The sequence below is a fragment of the Apis mellifera genome, linkage group LG15, assembly GCF_003254395.2.
Source record: "Apis mellifera strain DH4 linkage group LG15, Amel_HAv3.1, whole genome shotgun sequence".
NCBI classification, from domain to species: Eukaryota; Metazoa; Arthropoda; class Insecta; order Hymenoptera; family Apidae; genus Apis; species Apis mellifera.
The window spans coordinates 7,400,077-7,419,536 of NC_037652.1; the positions used below are offsets into that span (position 1 = coordinate 7,400,077).

The 19,460-nt window shown below is 25.2% G+C and overlaps 6 protein-coding genes across 6 annotated transcripts; 3 read left to right on the forward strand and 3 right to left on the reverse strand.

Annotated features, from left to right (window-relative positions):
- The first annotated feature begins 995 nt into the window (after nt 1–995).
- LOC412478 (nuclear inhibitor of protein phosphatase 1) lies at nt 996–3,479 on the forward strand. The gene is made up of 6 exons (XM_003250229.4): nt 996–1,303; nt 1,423–1,483; nt 1,564–1,717; nt 2,041–2,261; nt 2,342–2,545; nt 2,626–3,479. The coding sequence occupies exons 1-6, from the start codon at nt 1,275–1,277 to the stop codon at nt 2,986–2,988; spliced, it is 1,032 nt and encodes a 343-aa protein (XP_003250277.1). The 5' UTR covers nt 996–1,274; the 3' UTR covers nt 2,989–3,479.
- A 313-nt stretch (nt 3,480–3,792) lies between these two features.
- On the reverse strand, nt 3,793–6,007 carry LOC552766 (tubulin alpha chain). Its single transcript, XM_006563504.3, has 5 exons — nt 5,990–6,007; nt 5,595–5,814; nt 5,180–5,481; nt 4,415–4,996; nt 3,793–4,262 (listed from the first exon to the last, which is right to left on the reverse strand). Exons 1-5 carry the CDS (start codon nt 5,990–5,992, stop codon nt 4,023–4,025), a joined length of 1,347 nt encoding a protein of 448 aa, XP_006563567.1. The 5' UTR covers nt 5,993–6,007; the 3' UTR covers nt 3,793–4,022.
- Nucleotides 6,008–6,723: 716 nt separating this feature from the next.
- LOC413959 (multidrug resistance-associated protein 4) lies at nt 6,724–12,681 on the forward strand. The gene is made up of 18 exons (XM_006563506.2): nt 6,724–7,088; nt 7,181–7,291; nt 7,386–7,520; nt 7,588–7,792; nt 7,857–8,082; nt 8,220–8,376; nt 8,454–8,703; nt 8,798–8,989; nt 9,066–9,352; nt 9,439–9,622; nt 9,692–10,032; nt 10,114–10,318; nt 10,387–10,606; nt 10,693–10,923; nt 11,032–11,262; nt 11,331–11,632; nt 11,725–12,372; nt 12,450–12,681. The coding sequence occupies exons 1-18, from the start codon at nt 7,015–7,017 to the stop codon at nt 12,519–12,521; spliced, it is 4,071 nt and encodes a 1,356-aa protein (XP_006563569.1). The 5' UTR covers nt 6,724–7,014; the 3' UTR covers nt 12,522–12,681.
- Nucleotides 12,682–13,003: 322 nt separating this feature from the next.
- On the reverse strand, nt 13,004–13,709 carry LOC100577899 (DNA replication complex GINS protein SLD5). The gene has a single exon (XM_006563505.3). The coding sequence runs from the start codon at nt 13,707–13,709 to the stop codon at nt 13,050–13,052; it is 660 nt and encodes a 219-aa protein (XP_006563568.1). The 3' UTR covers nt 13,004–13,049.
- Nucleotides 13,710–14,745: 1,036 nt separating this feature from the next.
- Lop1 (long wavelength sensitive opsin 1) lies at nt 14,746–17,172 on the forward strand. Its single transcript, NM_001011639.2, is given in 6 exon segments — nt 14,746–14,951; nt 15,173–15,507; nt 15,627–15,874; nt 15,976–16,234; nt 16,332–16,498; nt 16,582–17,172. Coding segments are annotated over 5 exon segments (1,134 nt in total). The 5' UTR covers nt 14,746–14,951; nt 15,173–15,180; the 3' UTR covers nt 16,715–17,172.
- Nucleotides 17,173–17,418: 246 nt separating this feature from the next.
- Lop2 (long wavelength sensitive opsin 2) lies at nt 17,419–19,253 on the reverse strand. The gene is made up of 8 exons (NM_001077825.1): nt 19,084–19,253; nt 18,769–19,007; nt 18,569–18,675; nt 18,387–18,493; nt 18,142–18,289; nt 17,918–18,028; nt 17,605–17,771; nt 17,419–17,527 (listed from the first exon to the last, which is right to left on the reverse strand). Exons 1-8 carry the CDS (start codon nt 19,251–19,253, stop codon nt 17,419–17,421), a joined length of 1,158 nt encoding a protein of 385 aa, NP_001071293.1.
- Nucleotides 19,254–19,460: the final 207 nt, after the last annotated feature.

Here is a 19,460-nt window from a genome sequence, read left to right on the forward strand (position 1 = left end):
ATCCGAAAATTCAAAATAAAAACATTATTTATATATCAAAGAATATCAGAACAATATCAAAATATATATAGTAAATAAGTACAATATATAAATTATTATATTATTTATGTATTATTAATATATCATATACTATTTTATTATTATAAACAAAATAAAATAAAATATATATAATTAATTATTATAATTAACATTATATTAATATTAATAATGTAAATTTACGAATATTAATATTTTTAAAAAATTTTTTTTAAAAATTATATCTTATGTACGAATGTTATTTAATTATGCTCTTGAAAGATATATATAAGTAAATATCAAATATATATAATAGAGAAAATACAAACTAGAATCAATATATTTACTATCTTTTAAGATTTTGGTTATTTCTATATTTTAAATTACTAATGTGCAAAAAATCATAAATAAATAAAATAAAAAAAAGTAGAGTAAATTTATCATTCAGTTTTTTATATTATTTAATTCAAAGACTATATAATTTTTAAGTCAGATTACGATTTTAAATAACGAAAAATTAATATGTTATCTTAAATAAAAAAAATGAAAGTTTCACCCTTTTTGAAACTCATTAAAATTTTACTTCTAAATGATTTCTGATATATTGTTTAATTTAAAAAACAAATTATTTGAATATTTTTGATAATAATTTTTGAAAAAACTTGTAATTTATAATTTATTAAAAATATTTTATATATAATATATACAAATATATATTATTATTTTTAAAAATGTAATTAATAGCACCATCTCTTTGAAGAGTATTCAGATTTAGTATTTAATATATTGTTATCGATAGTAAAGTAAGCTATCCAATGCTAATGATTTTTTATTAATAATATTATCTTTTCAAAAAAGGAAAACTTTATATAGTTACATCGCATATAATATGAAAATGATAATGAAGTTCTTGGATTATGTGACACAAAAATACATTGAGTTCTAGATCTATTGTATATCAAGTCTATGATATAAGTATTTTCAGATATATATGACATCAAAATAATATCTTACATTAAAGTTCTTAAAAAATAACTTTTTTTAGGGTGCGTATATATATATATGTGCCTATCATTTGTACTATTACAATAAATATCCATAAAAGATGGAGTAGAAATGAAAACTATTATAAAAGATTATCATGAAATTTTATTAATGTTTGGTTAATATGACATTTTGGTATTGCTGACATCGAATGTGTTTTTCTTCCTTCTTAATTTTATATCTAAAATAACAAAGTAAATTATTTTAAAGTAGTGATGGCTAATCATTACGAAGTACCCAATTGGTACGTTTGCATAATTATTAAAATTTTCGAATAATTATTTAACTATTTTAGTTGACATGCAATGATATCCATAGATAGAGAAAATATCAAATATATAATACGCAGGTTATGTTTTTCAGGGCTGGGAAACCACCAGTTGGATTACATTTAGATGTACTAAAGAATGATAAATTAATTCAAGTATATCAGTCTTATATTGTACTTAATAATTAAAGAATTATTCATTTTTAGATGTATATTAAAGACATATTTTGTTTCAGAAATTAATGGTTGATGAGAAGAAATGTTACTTATTTGGCCGTAATCAACAATTAAATGATTTTTGCATAGATCATGCTTCTTGTTCTCGTGTTCATGCTGCTCTTGTTTATCATAAACATCTGAATCGTGCATTTCTTGTTGACTTGGGTAGCAGTAAGTATTATATGTTCATTTTTATAGAGATCGATTTATTTATCACTTTAATTTATATATATATATTATATTATATATATATATATATATATTATATTATATATATATATATATATATATATATATATGTGTGTGTGTGTATGTGTGTATATTAAATTTTTATTAATATTAAAAATTTATAAATTTTGTAAAAATTTTATACTGTAAAACACTTGTATTTACATAAAAAAAAATTTGTAAAAAATTAATAAAGTAATATATAAGAATTTAATGAGAATTTTTAATAAAATAAATATTATTACAAACTTTAATTGACTTCTTAGCACATGGAACGTTTATTGGTAATCTTCGTTTGGAACCACATAAACCTACACAATTACCAATTGATAGTACATTTCATTTTGGAGCTTCTACTCGGTATTATATTATTAGAGAAAGACCTCAAACAGGTACTAGACCTATTATTGAAGAATTAGAAAAACTATCGGAAGATACAGATGCTGGTGGTTTATTGGGTTTACCTGAAACAGAAACAGAACTTGATGTATGCATTAAAATTTATGTAATTTAATTTTAAATTATATTATTAAAATATATATCAATATAATATATCATTAATTACAGAATTTAACAGAATTTAATACTGCACATAATAGACGTATATCTATGTTAGGCATTACAGATGATGAAATTCATAAACCAACTAGAAAACGAAAGAAAAAAGGAATTACTTTCAATGATGATGAAGAAGTAATAAATCCGGAAGATGTTGATCCATCAGTTGGAAGATTTCGTAATCTTGTACAAACTACTGTTGTTCCCAGTAAAGTAAGAATTAATATTTGTTATTAAATTTAATATTGATTATGTTATTAATTTATTAAATTTATTATTGATTTATATTTTAGAGAATGCGTATGGAAGGAGGTTTAATATCTCTATCAGAGGATCATAATCCTTTAAAACATCTTCAGCCAATGACAACTACACCTCAGCTTTATCAAGATATACCTCCAGAACAGTTTACTCCATCATCATTATCTCTTAATCCATTTTCTAGTGCATTATCTTCACTATCGTCTCGACTTGGTATTGCGTTACCAAATCCAGCACCTGAGGTAGAAATGACACCGAATCAAATACAAACAGAAACACCACACATACCTGAAATACCAGGACCTACTGATACACGAACAATGGAACCAAAAAAGAAAAAATACGCCAAAGAAGCTTGGCCTGGCAAAAAGCCCATTCCAACACTTTTGGTGTAATAATATTAAGAAACTTATTTTTATTAGACAGTTCTTTATTATTTGAAATTTAGAAAATTAAGTTATATAAGAATCTGTGCATAAATTACTCGTATAATAAATTACTTTTTAAGATTTTAAGATTTTAGTTACTATTAAATAACTGTTTACTAATTATATTAGTATCTTCTTATTAACTATATTACTATCTTTTGAAACTATCATTAAATTTATTTTAAGAGAAACCGACTATAATTGTATTTAAATAGTAATTTGTTTTTCATTTATATATATTATCAATTTAAATTTAAATATTTATTATACTTTTTTCCAAGAAGATAAAAATTGTAATTAAAATTTCTTGTAAGATAAACAAACATAAATAAATAGAGTTTTATCTTGTTTTAACATTAACATTAAAAAACATAAATGTAATATTAAGGAAATGCTTACAAAAACTTTCTTGTGATACAATATTTTGTCACTAAAAAAAAATATTTTTGTTAATATAATCGGAAAAGTTTTTTTCATTTACATGTAATAATCTATTATATCTATTTTTTATATTTAAGTAAAAATATGATAATACTGTTTCACAGTATATTCTGTTCCTTGTTTTGAGAAAGTAGTAATATAATAATCGTTCTTCGTATATTTAATATAATTATATTGATTAATTTTAAAAGATTAAAATTTTTAATTAATTATATTTTTATTGTTTAAAAATTAAAGAATATTTTATAATTTTATACATTTTATTGTCCAAATTAATATTTTATAGTGAAATTTTTCTATAATATATTAAGGATCATTCAAAGATTCAAGGGAAGAAATTAAAGTTTCTGTTTATTTTATCAATATATAATTTTATAAATTCTATAAAAAAATAATTTTATTAAAAAAGTAAAAATAAATAAACAAATCACAAGACATAAGAAGCATAGTATAAAATAGCAGTTTTTCTTTTATACACAATTAATTTAATTATGTATAAATTTTTTTTGTTGGGCAGCTGGAAAATGCCAAAATACTTATACGAATTGCATTTTTGTTTGTTAATATTCTAATGAAGCATCTGGCGTAGTTGACGATTCGAGTGCAACTTCTTCATAATCTCTTTCCAATGCAGCAAGATCATCTCGCGCTTCTGCAAATTCACCTTCTTCCATACCTTCTCCAACATACCAATGGACAAACGCTCGTTTATGATACATAAGATCGAATTTGTAATTTAATTTAGACCAAGCTTCCTCGATAGCAGTTGTATTTGACAACATTGAAACTGCCCTTTGTACCTATACCATATTTAATTATTACATAACTTTTACTTACAGTTGAATTTTAATGTTCTAACTATAGTACGTAGAAACGATGTTATGAAACATTAAATTTTATTATTATTATTTAATTGCTGTTGACGGTGACATATTTACATAATAATTAATACCTTGGCAAGGTCTCCGCCTGGAACAACGGTAGGGGGTTGATAATTGATACCGACTTTAAAACCAGTTGGACACCAATCAACGAAACGTATGCAACTTTTTCTCTTCATTGCGGCAATCGCAGCATTCACATCCTTTGGTACGACCTCGCCACGATAAAGTAAACAACAGGCCATGTATTTTCCTTCACGAGGATCACACTTGACCATTTGATTAGACGCTTCGAAACATTCAGATGTTATCTCCGCAACGGACATTCCTTCGTGGAAGGCTTTATCAGCCGATACCACAGGGGCATAAGTTGCCAATGGAAAATGAATTCTAGGATATGGTACCAAATTTGTTTGAAATTCCGTCAGATCTACGTTCAGAGCACCATCGAATCTCAAGGAAGCAGTTATCGAAGATACCACTTGACTAATAAGACGATTCAGATTCGCATAAGAAGGTCGTTCAATGCCAAGTTTTCGCCTACAGATATCATAAATCGCTTCGTTGTCTACCATAAACGCACAATCCGAATGTCCGATCGTGGTATGAGTAGTAAGGATAGCATTGTATGGTTCGACAACTGCGGTAGATACCTAAATATTGTTTTTATTTATGGGAATATATATATGTGAATTATGTATGTAGTTCTGTATAAAACAATTATATATATTATATATATATATATATATATATATATAAAACAAAAAAAATAAAAACAAAAATAAAAACAGAAACATCTGTTGGTTAGTTATATGCTTGCTTCACAATTTTCATACTTGTGGTGCTGGATATACAGCAAATTCTAATTTGCTCTTTTTTCCGTAATCATCGGACAATTTTTGCATAAGCAACGAGGTGAATCCTGAGCCTGTACCTCCTCCAAATGAATGAAAGACAAAAAATCCTTGAAGTCCAGTACACTGATCCGTCAATCTTCTCACCCGATCCATTACAGAATCTATTACTTCCCTACCAATAGAATAATGACCGCGAGCATAATTGTTCGCAGCGTCTTCTTTTCCTGTGATTAATTGCTCAGGATGGTATAATTGCTTGTAACGTCCTATTCTTACTTCGTCTATAGAAAATTTTGTCATATTCATAATTCTGAACATCACTTGTTAGCTGTACATGTTTCAAAAGATTTTACGATTTGCAATAAGATTTCTTTTTTATGAAAATTAAACTAACCAACGACTGTGGGTTCTAAATCAACCATCACAGCACGCGGTACCATTTTTCCAGAACTTGTTTCATTAAAAAATGTGTTAAAACAATCATTTGTTCCGGATACTTTGTCTGATGGTATTGTCCCATCCGGTTGAATTCCATGTTCGAGACAATACAATTCCCAACATGCGTTGCCCATTTGAACACCTGCTTGGCCCACGTGCATTGAAATACACTCACGCTAAAATTTATAATTTTTTTTATCGATATGACAATTAAATAAAAATAAATCTTCGGTCAATTTGTCATATTATAAGATATAGAAGATTTATATATTATACGTTATTAAAAAAGATAAAAGCATGTTTATATATAATAGTATAGTGGACTATGAATTTCATTTAAATATGTCATACCATTTTGATTATTTTTTAATAACACGTATCTTGAAATATTATTTTAGATTTTTTTAAATTGGTGAACCGAAAAAAATTTAAAAATTTTTATTAATTACAAGAAATTTTGGAAGTCGGCCATCCGCTACCCAAGAAAAATACTGTGAATATAATTTATTTTAGTTGTCTGGACAACGAAACCATATAATGAAATAAAATAAAAAAAAAAAAAGAAAGTTGAAAATATCATATATATACTTTGTTTGATTTTTCATCGAATAAAATATTGATAAGTATATTGTACATATATATAAAAATATATATTATGTTACATTAGTTATATTAGTTTGTTTATTTTATTTTATAATAAAAAATATATTTATTTATATAATATAAAATTTATAAAACTTTCGTAATTTTTAATACAATTTTTAATACTAATAAACATTTATTATATTTTTTATATTTGTAAAATATTATTTATCATACATATAATTTTTAATAAAGTACATATAATTAGCATATTTTAATATATCTTTTAATCTATTTTCATTATATATTAATCAATAAAACAAGAAATATGTATCATTTTTTTGCATTATTACTATTTTTAAAAATAAATAGCTAAAATAAAAATAAATAGCTAAAAAATAACTTGTTAATACTTAAGACAAGTTAATAACCTTGAGTTTTTACATCTTCATTTCTTATAGATAAATACTGTGTAATAATTTTTTATCTAAAAAGGTCATGTATCGTATTATATAATCGTATTTAATCGATCGAGTGCATGTTTGTGCACGTGTCATGATTTATCTTGTAATCATCTTTTAATAGGTTTCTTAGTACTTTGTATCGTAACAGGAAATCCTACCAATCGGTTAAGAGAATCTGAATTGTTATTTGTGACTCTTTGATGATGACGTAAAGAATTACTCTTGAATGTAATGTGTTAGAATGACTTGTTGTAAGCTATTAAACAATTTTTAAGTGCGGCATGATTTGTTCTTATACGAATAGCTGTAGTATGTGTAATACAATTGATCATGGATACTAGTAAGAAATATAATAATCCTAATCCAAAATTATCGGCGAATTTTTTTAGTAAATTAGTATTTTGGTAAGTTTTTCATATTATTTATAATTTACTTATTTATATAATTTATTATTTATACTTTTCTAAAAACTAACTATTTTATTATTACATTTAAGGTGGTTAAAACCCCTATTTTGGTATGGAAGAAACCATGATCTTGAACTTAAAGATATTTATAATGTTATGCCAAATGATGTTAGCCAACATCTTGGAGATAAACTTGAAAGGTAAATATTAGCATATTTTATATGAGATTAATGAGTAAAGATGTTCAAATAAAATTTATATCATAATATATATTTATATTATCTTCGTGTTTAGAAATTGGATTAAAGAGATAAAGTTAGCAGAAGAAACTAATAAAAAGCCTAAATTTTTTAATGCTTTAAAAAAGACATTCGCATGGTCATTTGCTTATTATGGAGGATGGCAATTTTTTTTAGCAGTTATTTTAAGGTAAATAAAAAATTTCTTATATGTTATTTTGTAATTTTTTATTATAAATAACATTATAATATTTCAGAGTTTTACAACCATATGTATTAGGTTTTCTTATTTGGCACTTTGATCCTAGAGCAACATCCACTGCCACTGAGGCATATATTTATGCTTCATCTGTTGTACTTATATCTTTACTTGGAGCTTTAATTAATCATCACTCTATGTTAGGTTTAATGGAAGTTGGAATGAGAATGAGAGTAGCATGTTCTTCTTTAATATATAGAAAGGTGAAACAAATGATCATTTAAAAATTTATATGTATCAAATATTTGAAATAGATTTTAATTTCAGATTTTGCGTTTATCAAAATCTTCTACTAACATTACTACTTCAGGACAAATTATAAATTTACTCTCAAATGATGTAGCAAGATTTGAACAGTTGTTTATAGCAGTACATTATATTTGGATATTACCAATTCAAGGTGCTCTAATTACTTTTATGATATGGAAGAGTGTAGGAATTGCATCTTTAGCTGGAGTTTTTCTTATAAGTATTCAAACTATACCTCTTCAAGGTATGTATATTGCAATGAATTATATATTTATAAATTTTATAATATATTATGAATATAATAGTTTTCTTTTAGAACTTTCTATAGTATATTAAAAAAAAAATTGTAATTTTAATTTAGGAATTATAATTTTATTTTAGGATATATGGGAAAATGGATATCAAAATTGAGATTAAAAATTGCAATTAGAACAGATGAAAGAGTACGATTAATGTCAGAAATAATTGCTGGAATTCAAGTAATAAAAATGTATACTTGGGAAAAACCATTTGAAAATTTTGTTAGTCTTGTTAGAAGGTTCTTTTCTATGTTTTATCATATTATACAAATATTATCTATTACTAATTTTATTTAAATGCATAATTATTTTTTAGTTATGAGATAGATATCTTGACGCTTACATCGTACTTACGAGGTTTTACTTTAGCTACATTTGTATTTACCGAACGTACTACATTATATTTTACAATTATGGCATATGTACTTCTCGGAAATAGTATATCTGCTGATAAAGTATTTTCAATGGCTCAATACTTCAATATTCTTCAACTTACTATGGCAATATTATATCCTATGGCTGTATCAGCAGTAGCAGAGGCTTCTGTATCTATTAAAAGACTTGAGGTGAGCTAATTATCATTCTCTATCCTATATAAATTTTTTGTAGGGCATATAAACATATATAAATACATATACAAATATTTTAATATTTTTTTAGAATTTTCTTTTATTGAAAGAAAATAATAACATAATTCATTCACAACAAACTAATGGAGATGGTAACATTATAATGAAAAATATTACAGCATCATGGACAGAAAATACAATAGCAAATACTTTACATGATATTAATGTTCAAATAGAATCTGGTAAACTTTATGCTATTGTTGGTTCAGTTGGTGCAGGAAAGGTAATATATTAAAAAATATAATTATTTCTAATATCAAATAATCTTAATTATATAATAATTTTATTTACATTTTCAGAGTTCATTTCTTCAATTAATTTTAAAAGAACTACAACAATCACAAGGAGAAATACAAATAAATGGTACTGTATCTTATGTTAGTCAAGAAGCATGGTTATTTTCGGGAACAGTGCGTAACAATATACTTTTTGGACAATCTTATGATAAAGAAAAATATAATGAAGTTATAAAGGTATGTGCTCTTATTAAAGATTTTCAACAGTTTAATTATGGAGATAGAACTTTAGTTGGAGATAGAGGTGCAGCACTCAGTGGTGGACAACGAGCAAGAATTAATTTAGCAAGGTGCATATTAATAAAAAGATAAATGATTTTATATAGATATATTTATTTAAAAAATTATATATGATATTATATGATTGTTATAATAGGGCTGTATATAGAAATGCAGATATTTATTTATTAGATGATCCATTATCAGCAGTTGATACTCATGTAGGAAAACATTTATTTAATGAATGTATAAAACACTATCTTCGAAATAAAACAAGAATTCTTGTAACTCATCAAATACAATATTTAAAAGATTGCGATTATATTATTTTATTGAATAATGTAAGTAATAATAATAATAATTATCATTATACTATCATGTTAATATTATTAATGTAATGTTTATTGTAGGGTAAAATTGAATGTGAAGGTACATTTACAGAACTTCAAAGCAAACGTATAGATTTTTTAAGAATGCTTTCAACAGAAGAAAATAAAGAAAATTCAGAAAGTATGGAAATTGATGAAAATACTACATTTGATACATCTATTAATTATAATAATAGTAAAGATGATGAAGAAACGGAACCTAAAGAAACTGAAGAATTAATGGCTAAAGGAAATGTTTCTAAATCTCTTTATTGGAAATATTTTCGTGCTGGGGGTTCTGTTCTCATGATTCTAATTTTTATATGGTCCCTAGTCTTGGGACAAATAGGAAGTAGTGGTTGTGATTATTGGGTTGCTTATTGGTTAATATTTATTAATTCTTGTTTCATTTATAATGAAATTTATTTTATATATTACAAAAATTGCTATTTTTCTTTTTTTAGGACAAAAAAAGAAGAAATGCACATTAAACATAATATTAATAATAATTATACACTACAAATATTGAAACAAAATCTTACAACTTCATTGTCTTTTGATGGAGATATAGATAAATTAATGAACAAAACATTTTCATTTGAAATAGATAATTTTAATGATACAATTTCAAACTTTTCAACATTAGAAAATAATAGTTTTGATAATTCTGTTAGTATTTTTATTATGATTTATTTTAATTTAAGAAATAATAGCTATTTTTCTTTTATTTTATATAGATATGGAATATTAACGCAACTTCTAAAGATTTAAGCTATCTCGATCGTGATACTGCTTTGTGGATTTATGGAAGTTTCATCATTACAAGTATAGTGTTAACATCCATAAGAAATATCGTATTTTATAAAATATGTATGAATGCTAGTAAAAATCTTCATAATCTCATGTTTTCATGTTTATTAAAAGCGCCAATGCTATTTTTTGACACACATCCTTCTGGTAAGTGTATCAAATAAGAATATATAATTTAATTATTATTATATAACATCTTAATAAAAAAAAAATATCATAATCTTAAATTTTAGGTCGCATTCTAAATCGTTTTTCGAAAGATGTTGGATCGGTAGATGAAATTTTACCGAGAACAATGATAGAATCTATTCAAATATTTGCAGTAATGGTTGGAATTTTAGGACAAGTTCTTATTATTAATTGGTGGACAATATTTCCTATGTTTATTATGGGTTTTTTATATTGGAAAATACGAAATATTTATCTTAATACTGCACAAAATATGAAACGTTTTGAAGGAATTAGTAAGTTCATTTTATAATTTACATTTAAAAAATTTATTAGATAATTTAATCTATAAGGAAGATTTAATCAACATAATATTATTAATCATTTTTTTTATAAAATTTTAGCAAAAAGTCCAGTTTTTTCCCATGTTAGTTCTTCATTATTAGGATTAACAACAATTCGTTCTGCTTGCGCACAAAATATGGTTTGTAAGGAATTTGATGTTCATCAAGATCTTCATACTAGTGCTTATTATTTGACAATAACAACAAGTACTGCTTTTGGATTTGCATTAGATATCGTCTCTATTTGTTTCATTGCTTTTATTACATATAGTTTCATTGTACTCGATGACGGTAATTTTTTTAATTTATATATTATCAAAAAAAGTAGTACTATATAGTTAAAAAATATATATTTTTAGGAAATACATTTGCGGGAAATGTAGGATTAGCCATATCTCAAGTATTAATCTTGTGTGGAATGCTTCAGCATGGAATGCGTCAAACTGCAGAAACGATAGCACAAATGACAAGTGTAGAACGAATTCTACAATTTACACAACTCGACAAAGAAGGACCATTTGAAAGTGAACCTAATAAGAAACCACCTGCACAATGGCCTTTTAAAGGAGAAATTAATTTTGATCATTTGTACTTACGTTATGAAGATTCAGCACCACCAGTTCTTAAAGATTTATGTTTTATTATTAAACCTGGTGAAAAAGTAATTTATTTATAAAAGTTATAAAAAAAAAATTATGTTATTAAAAAAAATCAAACTAATATTAAAACTAATATTAAATTTTATGTTTTTAGATAGGAATAGTTGGTCGTACTGGTGCTGGTAAAACATCACTAATATCAGCTTTGTTTCGCTTAGCTAAACTTGAAGGTTCTATTTATATAGATAAGTTGGATACAAAGCAAATAGGTCTTCATGAATTACGAAAGAAAATTTCAATTATTCCACAAGAGCCTGTATTATTCTCAGCAACGCTTCGCGATAATCTTGATCCTTTTCATAATTTTGATGATGCTACTCTTTGGTCTGCTCTCGAGGATGTAGAACTAAAAATGAGTATTTCTTCTCTAGATTATAATGTTGAACAAGGAGGAGTTAATTTTAGTGTTGGACAAAGACAATTACTTTGTCTAGCACGTGCAATTTTAAGAAATAATAAGATTCTACTTCTTGATGAAGCTACAGCTAATGTTGATCCAACGACAGATGCTTTAATACAAAGAACTATTCGACAAAAATTTAAAGATTGTACAGTATTAACCATAGCACATAGATTAAATACTATAATGGATAATAATAAAGTATTAGTTATGGATCATGGAATGGCAATTGAGTTTGATCATCCATACATTCTACTTAAAAATGATGAAAACCATTTTACTAAAATGGTCAAAGAAACTGGAAAAGTAATGTTTGAACAACTTAAAAAAATTGCAAAAGAGGTATGTTAAATTCATTTGTTTTTAATATCTATTATAACAATTTGTTAATATTTTAATATATTTTTATTAAATTTTAGGCTTATGATGATGTAATTACTGATACAACATTACAATCATCATCACAAGTTATAGATAATGATGATAATTAGATTTTTAATAAATACCAATATTGTTCCTATTTAAATAATTTTTTATTTTATATATATAATGACATTTTCTGCAATCAAAACTTTATAAGTTAAATTGTATAGAATATTTTTATGCACTTTTTTAAATTGTAATATCTTTAATACAATTTCTTAAATTCTACTTAATGTAAAAATATTGAGCGCATATATTGAAAATATTAATAAGTAAAAATATTATCTACTTTATATAAAAATATTTTTGATATCATTATTTTTGATATAATAAAAAATATATTTTCTGTATCATTTTATAAAATTAAAATAAAAATATATATAAATATATATTGTATATGTTCAAAAAAATTTCTATATATTAAATATATTATATAAATGTGTAATTGTAATTATTTTTTAATAAACTATGTATATTATATATTAATATATTAAATGTACATTATATCAAATCAATTTTCAATTTATTATATAATGAATAAATTTATTCTAAAAATACATAATTTTTTTTACATTTCAATAATAAAAATTTCATTATTAAATTAATTGAACAGAACCATTTTTAACTAAATCTGATATAGCATTATATTGTATAATATGTTGAGAACCTGATTCAAAATCTATCTCTTCATCCATTGAACCAGGAAGTATAATTCCATTAATCCTATTATTAGCCCTTAAAAATACATACGCTTTCATGTTAGGTTTTACAGTTAATTTATTAACTTCAAATGTCTGAAAATTTCCAGGCATATGTTGCAGAGCAATTGTTTTAAAAAGTGTTTCCATATTTGCAAGAAATTCTTTTGCAAATTGAAGTTCTGCAACCGTTAAATAGCATTCTTCAGAAGATCTATTTGCTTCTTCAGAAAGTATATGAATGGTATATTTTTCAATTTTCTCTAATCGAGCTCTAAGATAACTAGATATCAAAAATCTAATCCTATCTAATTCCATTCTATGAATCATTAATCTTAAATCTCCTTTATCTAACCTCTTCATGTTTTCTTCCATATGTGTAATTTGTTGTAGCATACAATCAACTAAATCAGACCGATGTGGTAAAATTTCAGGAGCAAATTTTTCATTTAACCAGGCTTCTTCTATAGCTAATAAAACACTCTGAGCTGTTAATTCTTCTTCTTCTTCTTCTTGATCACTATTCTCTATTGTCAATTGTGCTTCTGAATCTTCCATATTTTATATCTTTTATAAAAAACAATACGAGGATAATAATAAATATAAACTATTATTATGTGAATTCGTATTTTAACAGCTTTTAATAACTTAATGCCACGATATCGGTTAATTAAAAAATAATATATAAGAAATCAAAATCATTCCGTTGTTATTTGAAATTATATCACGTGTCATATGATTGAATTCGATATTTCTCGTTATTTAATTTTAAACCGCGAATAAAATAAGCTTTTAAATTTGAATAAAGATTATTTATTAAAAATAATAATTTTTATTTTCTTATATTAAAAAAAGATATTATTTATTATAACATAATTATAACTTATAACATATATATAATATAAATATAACTTATAACATAATTATAAATAATATAATTTAAATTGAAGAAAATATTGATCCATAAGAAAACTAAATAAAATTTTATAAAAAATTCTAAATAGTTTAAGAAAAAAAAACTTTAATAAAAATACAATACATTATAATAATAAGCTTCTTATGAACTATGAAACCATATTAAAATAATCTATATAAAACTTATATAGATATTCTTATTTTACTAATATTTACTAATGTTCAAATATTTAATTTCAATTTGAAAGAATAGACGAGTAAATATAAAATAATAAAAAATAATAATAATAATACTTCTTTTAATATATATGAAATAAAATGGATATGAATATTAATACAGAATTATAATTTAAAATAAAATCTAAAATAAATATGAAAAAATATGATAAAAAGAATATCAAAGGATAGGATAATTATGATTTAAATTAAAATGTGAAAAAAGATAGGAAAGGATATGAGAAAAAGATTATTAAAAGATAAAATGATTTTTCATGTTCTACAATTTTTAGTTCATGTTCTATTACTATTTTAATTTTATAAGGTTTCTGTTTCGATACTAAAAACACGTCAAGGTATTCTTAAATCCTCGTTAACTTAATAAAATCCTTCTTAAGACATTAACGTTCTAAGACCGTCTTAGGCTAGTAAGAATTTATAGAAAACTAGACGGATTGGGTACATATGGTAGGGTCAAAGCACAAGATCGGTTCATATTTAAATGGACGTGAAACAGTTAAAACGAGCCGCATCCAACAGTGGACCTAACAGCCTTCCTACATCCTTCTGTTAAATTTAAATAAACCCCGTGGCCATTTCAAACCAAGCTTACAGTGTAACTACTTGGATTAGTTCGTATTATTACGATTTTCTCCAAATAGACCGAAGGTAAGAAAAAAATGACAATGTTTCGTTCATTTCAAATGGTACTCTGGACGTTAAAAATCATAATTTTACCAATTGTGATATCTTCGATGATGTTTTATACATCGTAGACAATTTTTTTATTTCGAATTATTAACTCAAACAACTTGTCTCGTTAAAAATAAACGATAAAAAAAAAAGAAAACATAGAATAAAATCTGAAACAAATTTTTGAAAATATATAGGCTCAAAAATGATTGCTGTTTCGGGACCAAGTTATGAAGCTTTCTCTTACGGTGGCCAAGCCAGATTCAATAATCAAACAGTGGTTGACAAAGTTCCACCTGATATGCTTCATCTGATTGACGCTAATTGGTATCAATACCCGCCATTAAATCCTATGTGGCATGGAATCCTTGGATTCGTAATAGGCATGCTTGGCTTTGTCTCGGTTATGGGAAATGGAATGGTCGTATATATATTTCTTTCAACAAAAAGTCTTCGCACGCCAAGCAATTTGTTCGTAATCAACCTTGCCATCAGTGATTTCCTCATGATGTTTTGCATGTCTCCACCTATGGTGCGTAAAATAATTTTCAATTCAAAATAATTTCAATCGATCGTAATAAATTATAAATTCAAGAATATTAGAAATATTGTCACAATAAAATTCACAATGAAATTCTTGTTGCTTGACAGGTAATCAATTGTTATTACGAGACATGGGTACTAGGACCTCTTTTCTGTCAAATCTACGCGATGTTGGGCTCCTTGTTCGGATGTGGCTCCATTTGGACAATGACGATGATCGCATTCGACAGATACAACGTAATCGTGAAAGGTTTATCCGGTAAACCGCTGTCCATTAATGGGGCTCTCATTCGTATAATAGCTATATGGTTGTTCTCTCTCGGATGGACTATTGCACCTATGTTTGGCTGGAATCGGTAAATTTTCACTCTCTTGAATCAATCATATATTTCATTATAAATTACTTTTCATACATACTTATCGAATAGAAATAACGAAATTTATTCTTTCTTATTAGATATGTACCTGAAGGTAATATGACCGCTTGCGGCACCGATTACTTCAACAGAGGATTATTATCTGCTTCTTACCTTGTCTGCTACGGCATTTGGGTTTACTTCGTCCCTCTGTTCCTCATCATTTATAGCTATTGGTTTATCATTCAAGCGGTAGCTGCCCATGAGAAGAATATGCGCGAGCAAGCAAAAAAGATGAATGTTGCTTCTCTCCGATCGTCTGAGAATCAAAACACTAGTGCCGAATGTAAATTGGCCAAAGTATGATTCTATATTTTATATTTTTTTACCCTCATCTTGTGTCAAAAACTTTTTACACGATATAATACAAATTTTAATACACGTTTTATAACTTTAGGTTGCTCTTATGACAATCTCTTTATGGTTTATGGCTTGGACTCCGTATCTCGTCATTAATTTCTCGGGTATATTCAATCTCGTTAAAATCAGCCCACTTTTTACCATCTGGGGTTCTCTCTTTGCCAAAGCCAACGCAGTTTACAATCCGATCGTTTATGGAATTAGGTAATTATTTTATTTTCATAAATTTAAATAAAATTGAAAATTAGTTGAATTTTATTCTTCTCTTTTTCTTTCTTTTTTTTCAGTCATCCGAAATATCGAGCTGCGCTGTTTGCGAAATTCCCATCATTGGCGTGCGCTGCTGAACCATCCTCAGACGCTGTATCCACAACTTCCGGTACAACTACTGTTACGGATAACGAAAAATCTAATGCGTAAAATAAAATATACCACAAATTTTCTTTTTCAAAACGCAAAAAAAATTCAACAATTCAATGAATATAGATCAAAATATATTTGACTAAGAGTCGAATATCAAATAATTTAATAATTTATTACAGACACGATTTGTAAATAAATAAAAAAAAAACACACGTATCTGATATAACATTAAAAAATCTTTTTTTCTATGAAAAAAATATGTTCGATTATAATTAATATAATTTGAAAATTAAGGCAATTGATCGCGTTCAAAAATTGCAACCTAGCAAGGAGTATATATCTATATTCGACAAGAAGAACAATTTCAGTATATGAAATTGTATTACACGATAAAATAAATAACATTTTTATCACCTGTGATTGAATATATGATTCGCATTTCACCACAATGCAAATCATTAATATTTACGCATAGGTATGATTTTGCGTAATTAATTTATTGTGTATCGATATGTACATGGTCACTTTGGTATAGCAGCTCTATCTACTAGATTAGTAAGCACATCACATTGCAATAAAATATGAAGAGAGCATCCTAATATCTTAATTTTATAAAACCAAATAAATGCAAGCAATTGAATTTCAGTGTTTCATTATTTCAAACACAAACACTTTCTCTTTACGATCGATTTTCAAATGATATTCAGTTTACAAAAAATTCAATTTTTTTTTTTATTTATAATAAAATTGTTTATTATAAGTTAATTTTCCGAAGCTTTGTCTCCTGCAGTTGCAGCAGTTTGATCTTCCGTCGAGCCGCATACTAAGAAGGGTAGTTTTTCTTTCAACGCAGCTCTATATTTTGGATGGCTGTATATGAAATATAAAACAATATTATTATTTTCAATTCAAGGTAACATTAAAAATTTTAAAATACTTATACATACCTAATTCCATAAACAATAGGATTATATATTGCATTCGCTTTTGCAAAGAGGGAACCCCATATTGTGAAAAGGGGTGTGATAAGAGATCGATTAAAAATTCCAATATAATTAATCACAAGATATGGTGTCCATGCCATAAACCATAACGATATTGTCGTTAGCGCTACCTGTAAAATAAAAATATATCCGTAATATATGTACATATATAATAGTTTAAATTATTTTTATGTATATAAAATCTATTCATATTCTATTCATTATATCCTATTTAAATTAATAAATATTTTTGAATATTCTTAAAAATATAATATACCTTTGCTAATTTCGCTTCAGCGCTAGTGTTTTGATTATCTCCAGATCGTAAAGAAGTGACATTCATTTTTTTTGCTTGTTCTTTCATTGCTTTTTCATGAGCCGCAACAGCCTATAAAATGGTGATGTATATAATTAATTACAATTATAATTATAAATTAATTATAAATATATTAAAATTAATTATAAATATAAATTAAAAATGTTTAATTCCAATACATTTACCGAAACGATAAAATAATAACTGTAAATAATAGTGAATAATGGAGTGTAATATACGAAAAAAGAATAAACTAATATATATGATTTGAAAGTCCAATCTTGACTAAGATAATCCGTTCCGCATGCTGTCATATTACCTTCCGGAACGTATCTAATTTATAAATACAATATGATAATTATTAAAGATATTTATTATTTCTTATTTAACAATAGAAGAATTTTTAACATTTTTAAAGTTAAAATATTACCTATTCCATCCTACTAAAGGTAAAATTGTCCATATTAAACCAAAAAGCCAAATACCTAAAATTTGAAGCATAGCTCTTTTGATAGTAAGAGGTGTTCCAGACATACCCTAAAAATTTTTTTATTATATTATTTTTATAATGTTAGTATATCTATTTATATATAAATATATATGAATATATACTTTTACTATAACATTATATCTATCTAAAGCAATAGCTGTCATAGTCCATATAGAAGCACATCCACATAATGATCCAACCATTGCATAAATATCACACATTAAGCTACCTAAATAAAAATCATTATTTTAATATAAAGATTTGCAAAGAAAGACTCAAATATTTTTAAAATTATAAATAAATATATCTATTTTTTTCTTACCAAGAACCCATGTTTCATAAAAACAACAAATTACCATAGGCGGACACATAAAACCCATCATAATAAAATCAGAGAAAGCAAGATTTACCACAAGAAGATTACTTGGTGTTCTTAGAGATGGTGTCATTATAAATACATAAACCACTACACCATTTCCACACCATCCCATAATACCTAATATAATCATAACTAAACCTAAGATTTTATGCCATAATGGATCCAATGGTGGAAATTGATACCTGCATTTTAAAATATAATAATACAATATAAATATAAATACCTAGATTTTTTTCTATTTTACAAAAAATAAATTACCAATATAAATCAATTAAATGTAACATCTCTTCAGGTACTTTACTAACAACTGTTTGATTATTAAAACGCATCAATTGTCTTGCAAATTGTGGTCCTGTGGTAGTTAAGGTAGAAATGTTTGAAGGCATAACTTCAATAAAAAAAGAAGTTGTTATATTTAATGTATCCATTATTTACTAAATTTACAAATAAAATTTAAAACTACACAAAAACTAGAGAAAACTACACATTCTCCTTTTACACTTAACTGTTCATATCTTACTATAACTATGAACGCATTAGTCTTCTTTTATATATTCAGTAAGATAAAATCCAATAAAGTTATCCAATAAAATATTCAAATAAATTCATATGTAGTTTGAATAATGTATTTATAT

What these genes read in the sequence shown, in the direction of transcription:
- LOC412478 (XM_003250229.4), top strand. Translation starts at nt 1,275, where the DNA reads ATGGCTAATCATTACGAAGTACCCAATTG. An exon ending in CATTACGAAGTACCCAATTG is followed by an intron (nt 1,304 to 1,422) that starts GTACGTTTGCAT and finishes TATGTTTTTCAG; the next exon opens with GGCTGGGAAACCACCAGTTG. An exon ending in CTACTGTTGTTCCCAGTAAA is followed by an intron (nt 2,546 to 2,625) that starts GTAAGAATTAAT and finishes TTTATATTTTAG; the next exon opens with AGAATGCGTATGGAAGGAGG.
- LOC100577899 (XM_006563505.3), bottom strand. Translation starts at nt 13,709, where the DNA reads ATGGAAGATTCAGAAGCACAATTGACAATAGAGAATAGTGATCAAGAA.
- Lop2 (NM_001077825.1), bottom strand. Translation starts at nt 19,253, where the DNA reads ATGGATACATTAAATATAACAACTTCTTTTTTTATTGAAGTTATGCCT. An exon ending in TTATGAAACATGGGTTCTTG is followed by an intron (nt 18,676 to 18,768) that starts GTAAGAAAAAAA and finishes ATTTTTATTTAG; the next exon opens with GTAGCTTAATGTGTGATATT. An exon ending in GTTATTATTTTATCGTTTCG is followed by an intron (nt 18,029 to 18,141) that starts GTAAATGTATTG and finishes ACCATTTTATAG; the next exon opens with GCTGTTGCGGCTCATGAAAA.
- LOC552766 (XM_006563504.3), bottom strand. An exon ending in TTTAGAACCCACAGTCGTTG is followed by an intron (nt 5,482 to 5,594) that starts GTTAGTTTAATT and finishes AATTTTCTATAG; the next exon opens with ACGAAGTAAGAATAGGACGT. An exon ending in CAGGCGGAGACCTTGCCAAG is followed by an intron (nt 4,263 to 4,414) that starts GTATTAATTATT and finishes AATATGGTATAG; the next exon opens with GTACAAAGGGCAGTTTCAAT.
- LOC413959 (XM_006563506.2), top strand. Translation starts at nt 7,015, where the DNA reads ATGGATACTAGTAAGAAATATAATAATCCTAATCCAAAATTATCGGCG. An exon ending in TTTGTTAGTCTTGTTAGAAG is followed by an intron (nt 8,377 to 8,453) that starts GTTCTTTTCTAT and finishes ATTATTTTTTAG; the next exon opens with TTATGAGATAGATATCTTGA. An exon ending in TTTTGACACACATCCTTCTG is followed by an intron (nt 10,607 to 10,692) that starts GTAAGTGTATCA and finishes CTTAAATTTTAG; the next exon opens with GTCGCATTCTAAATCGTTTT.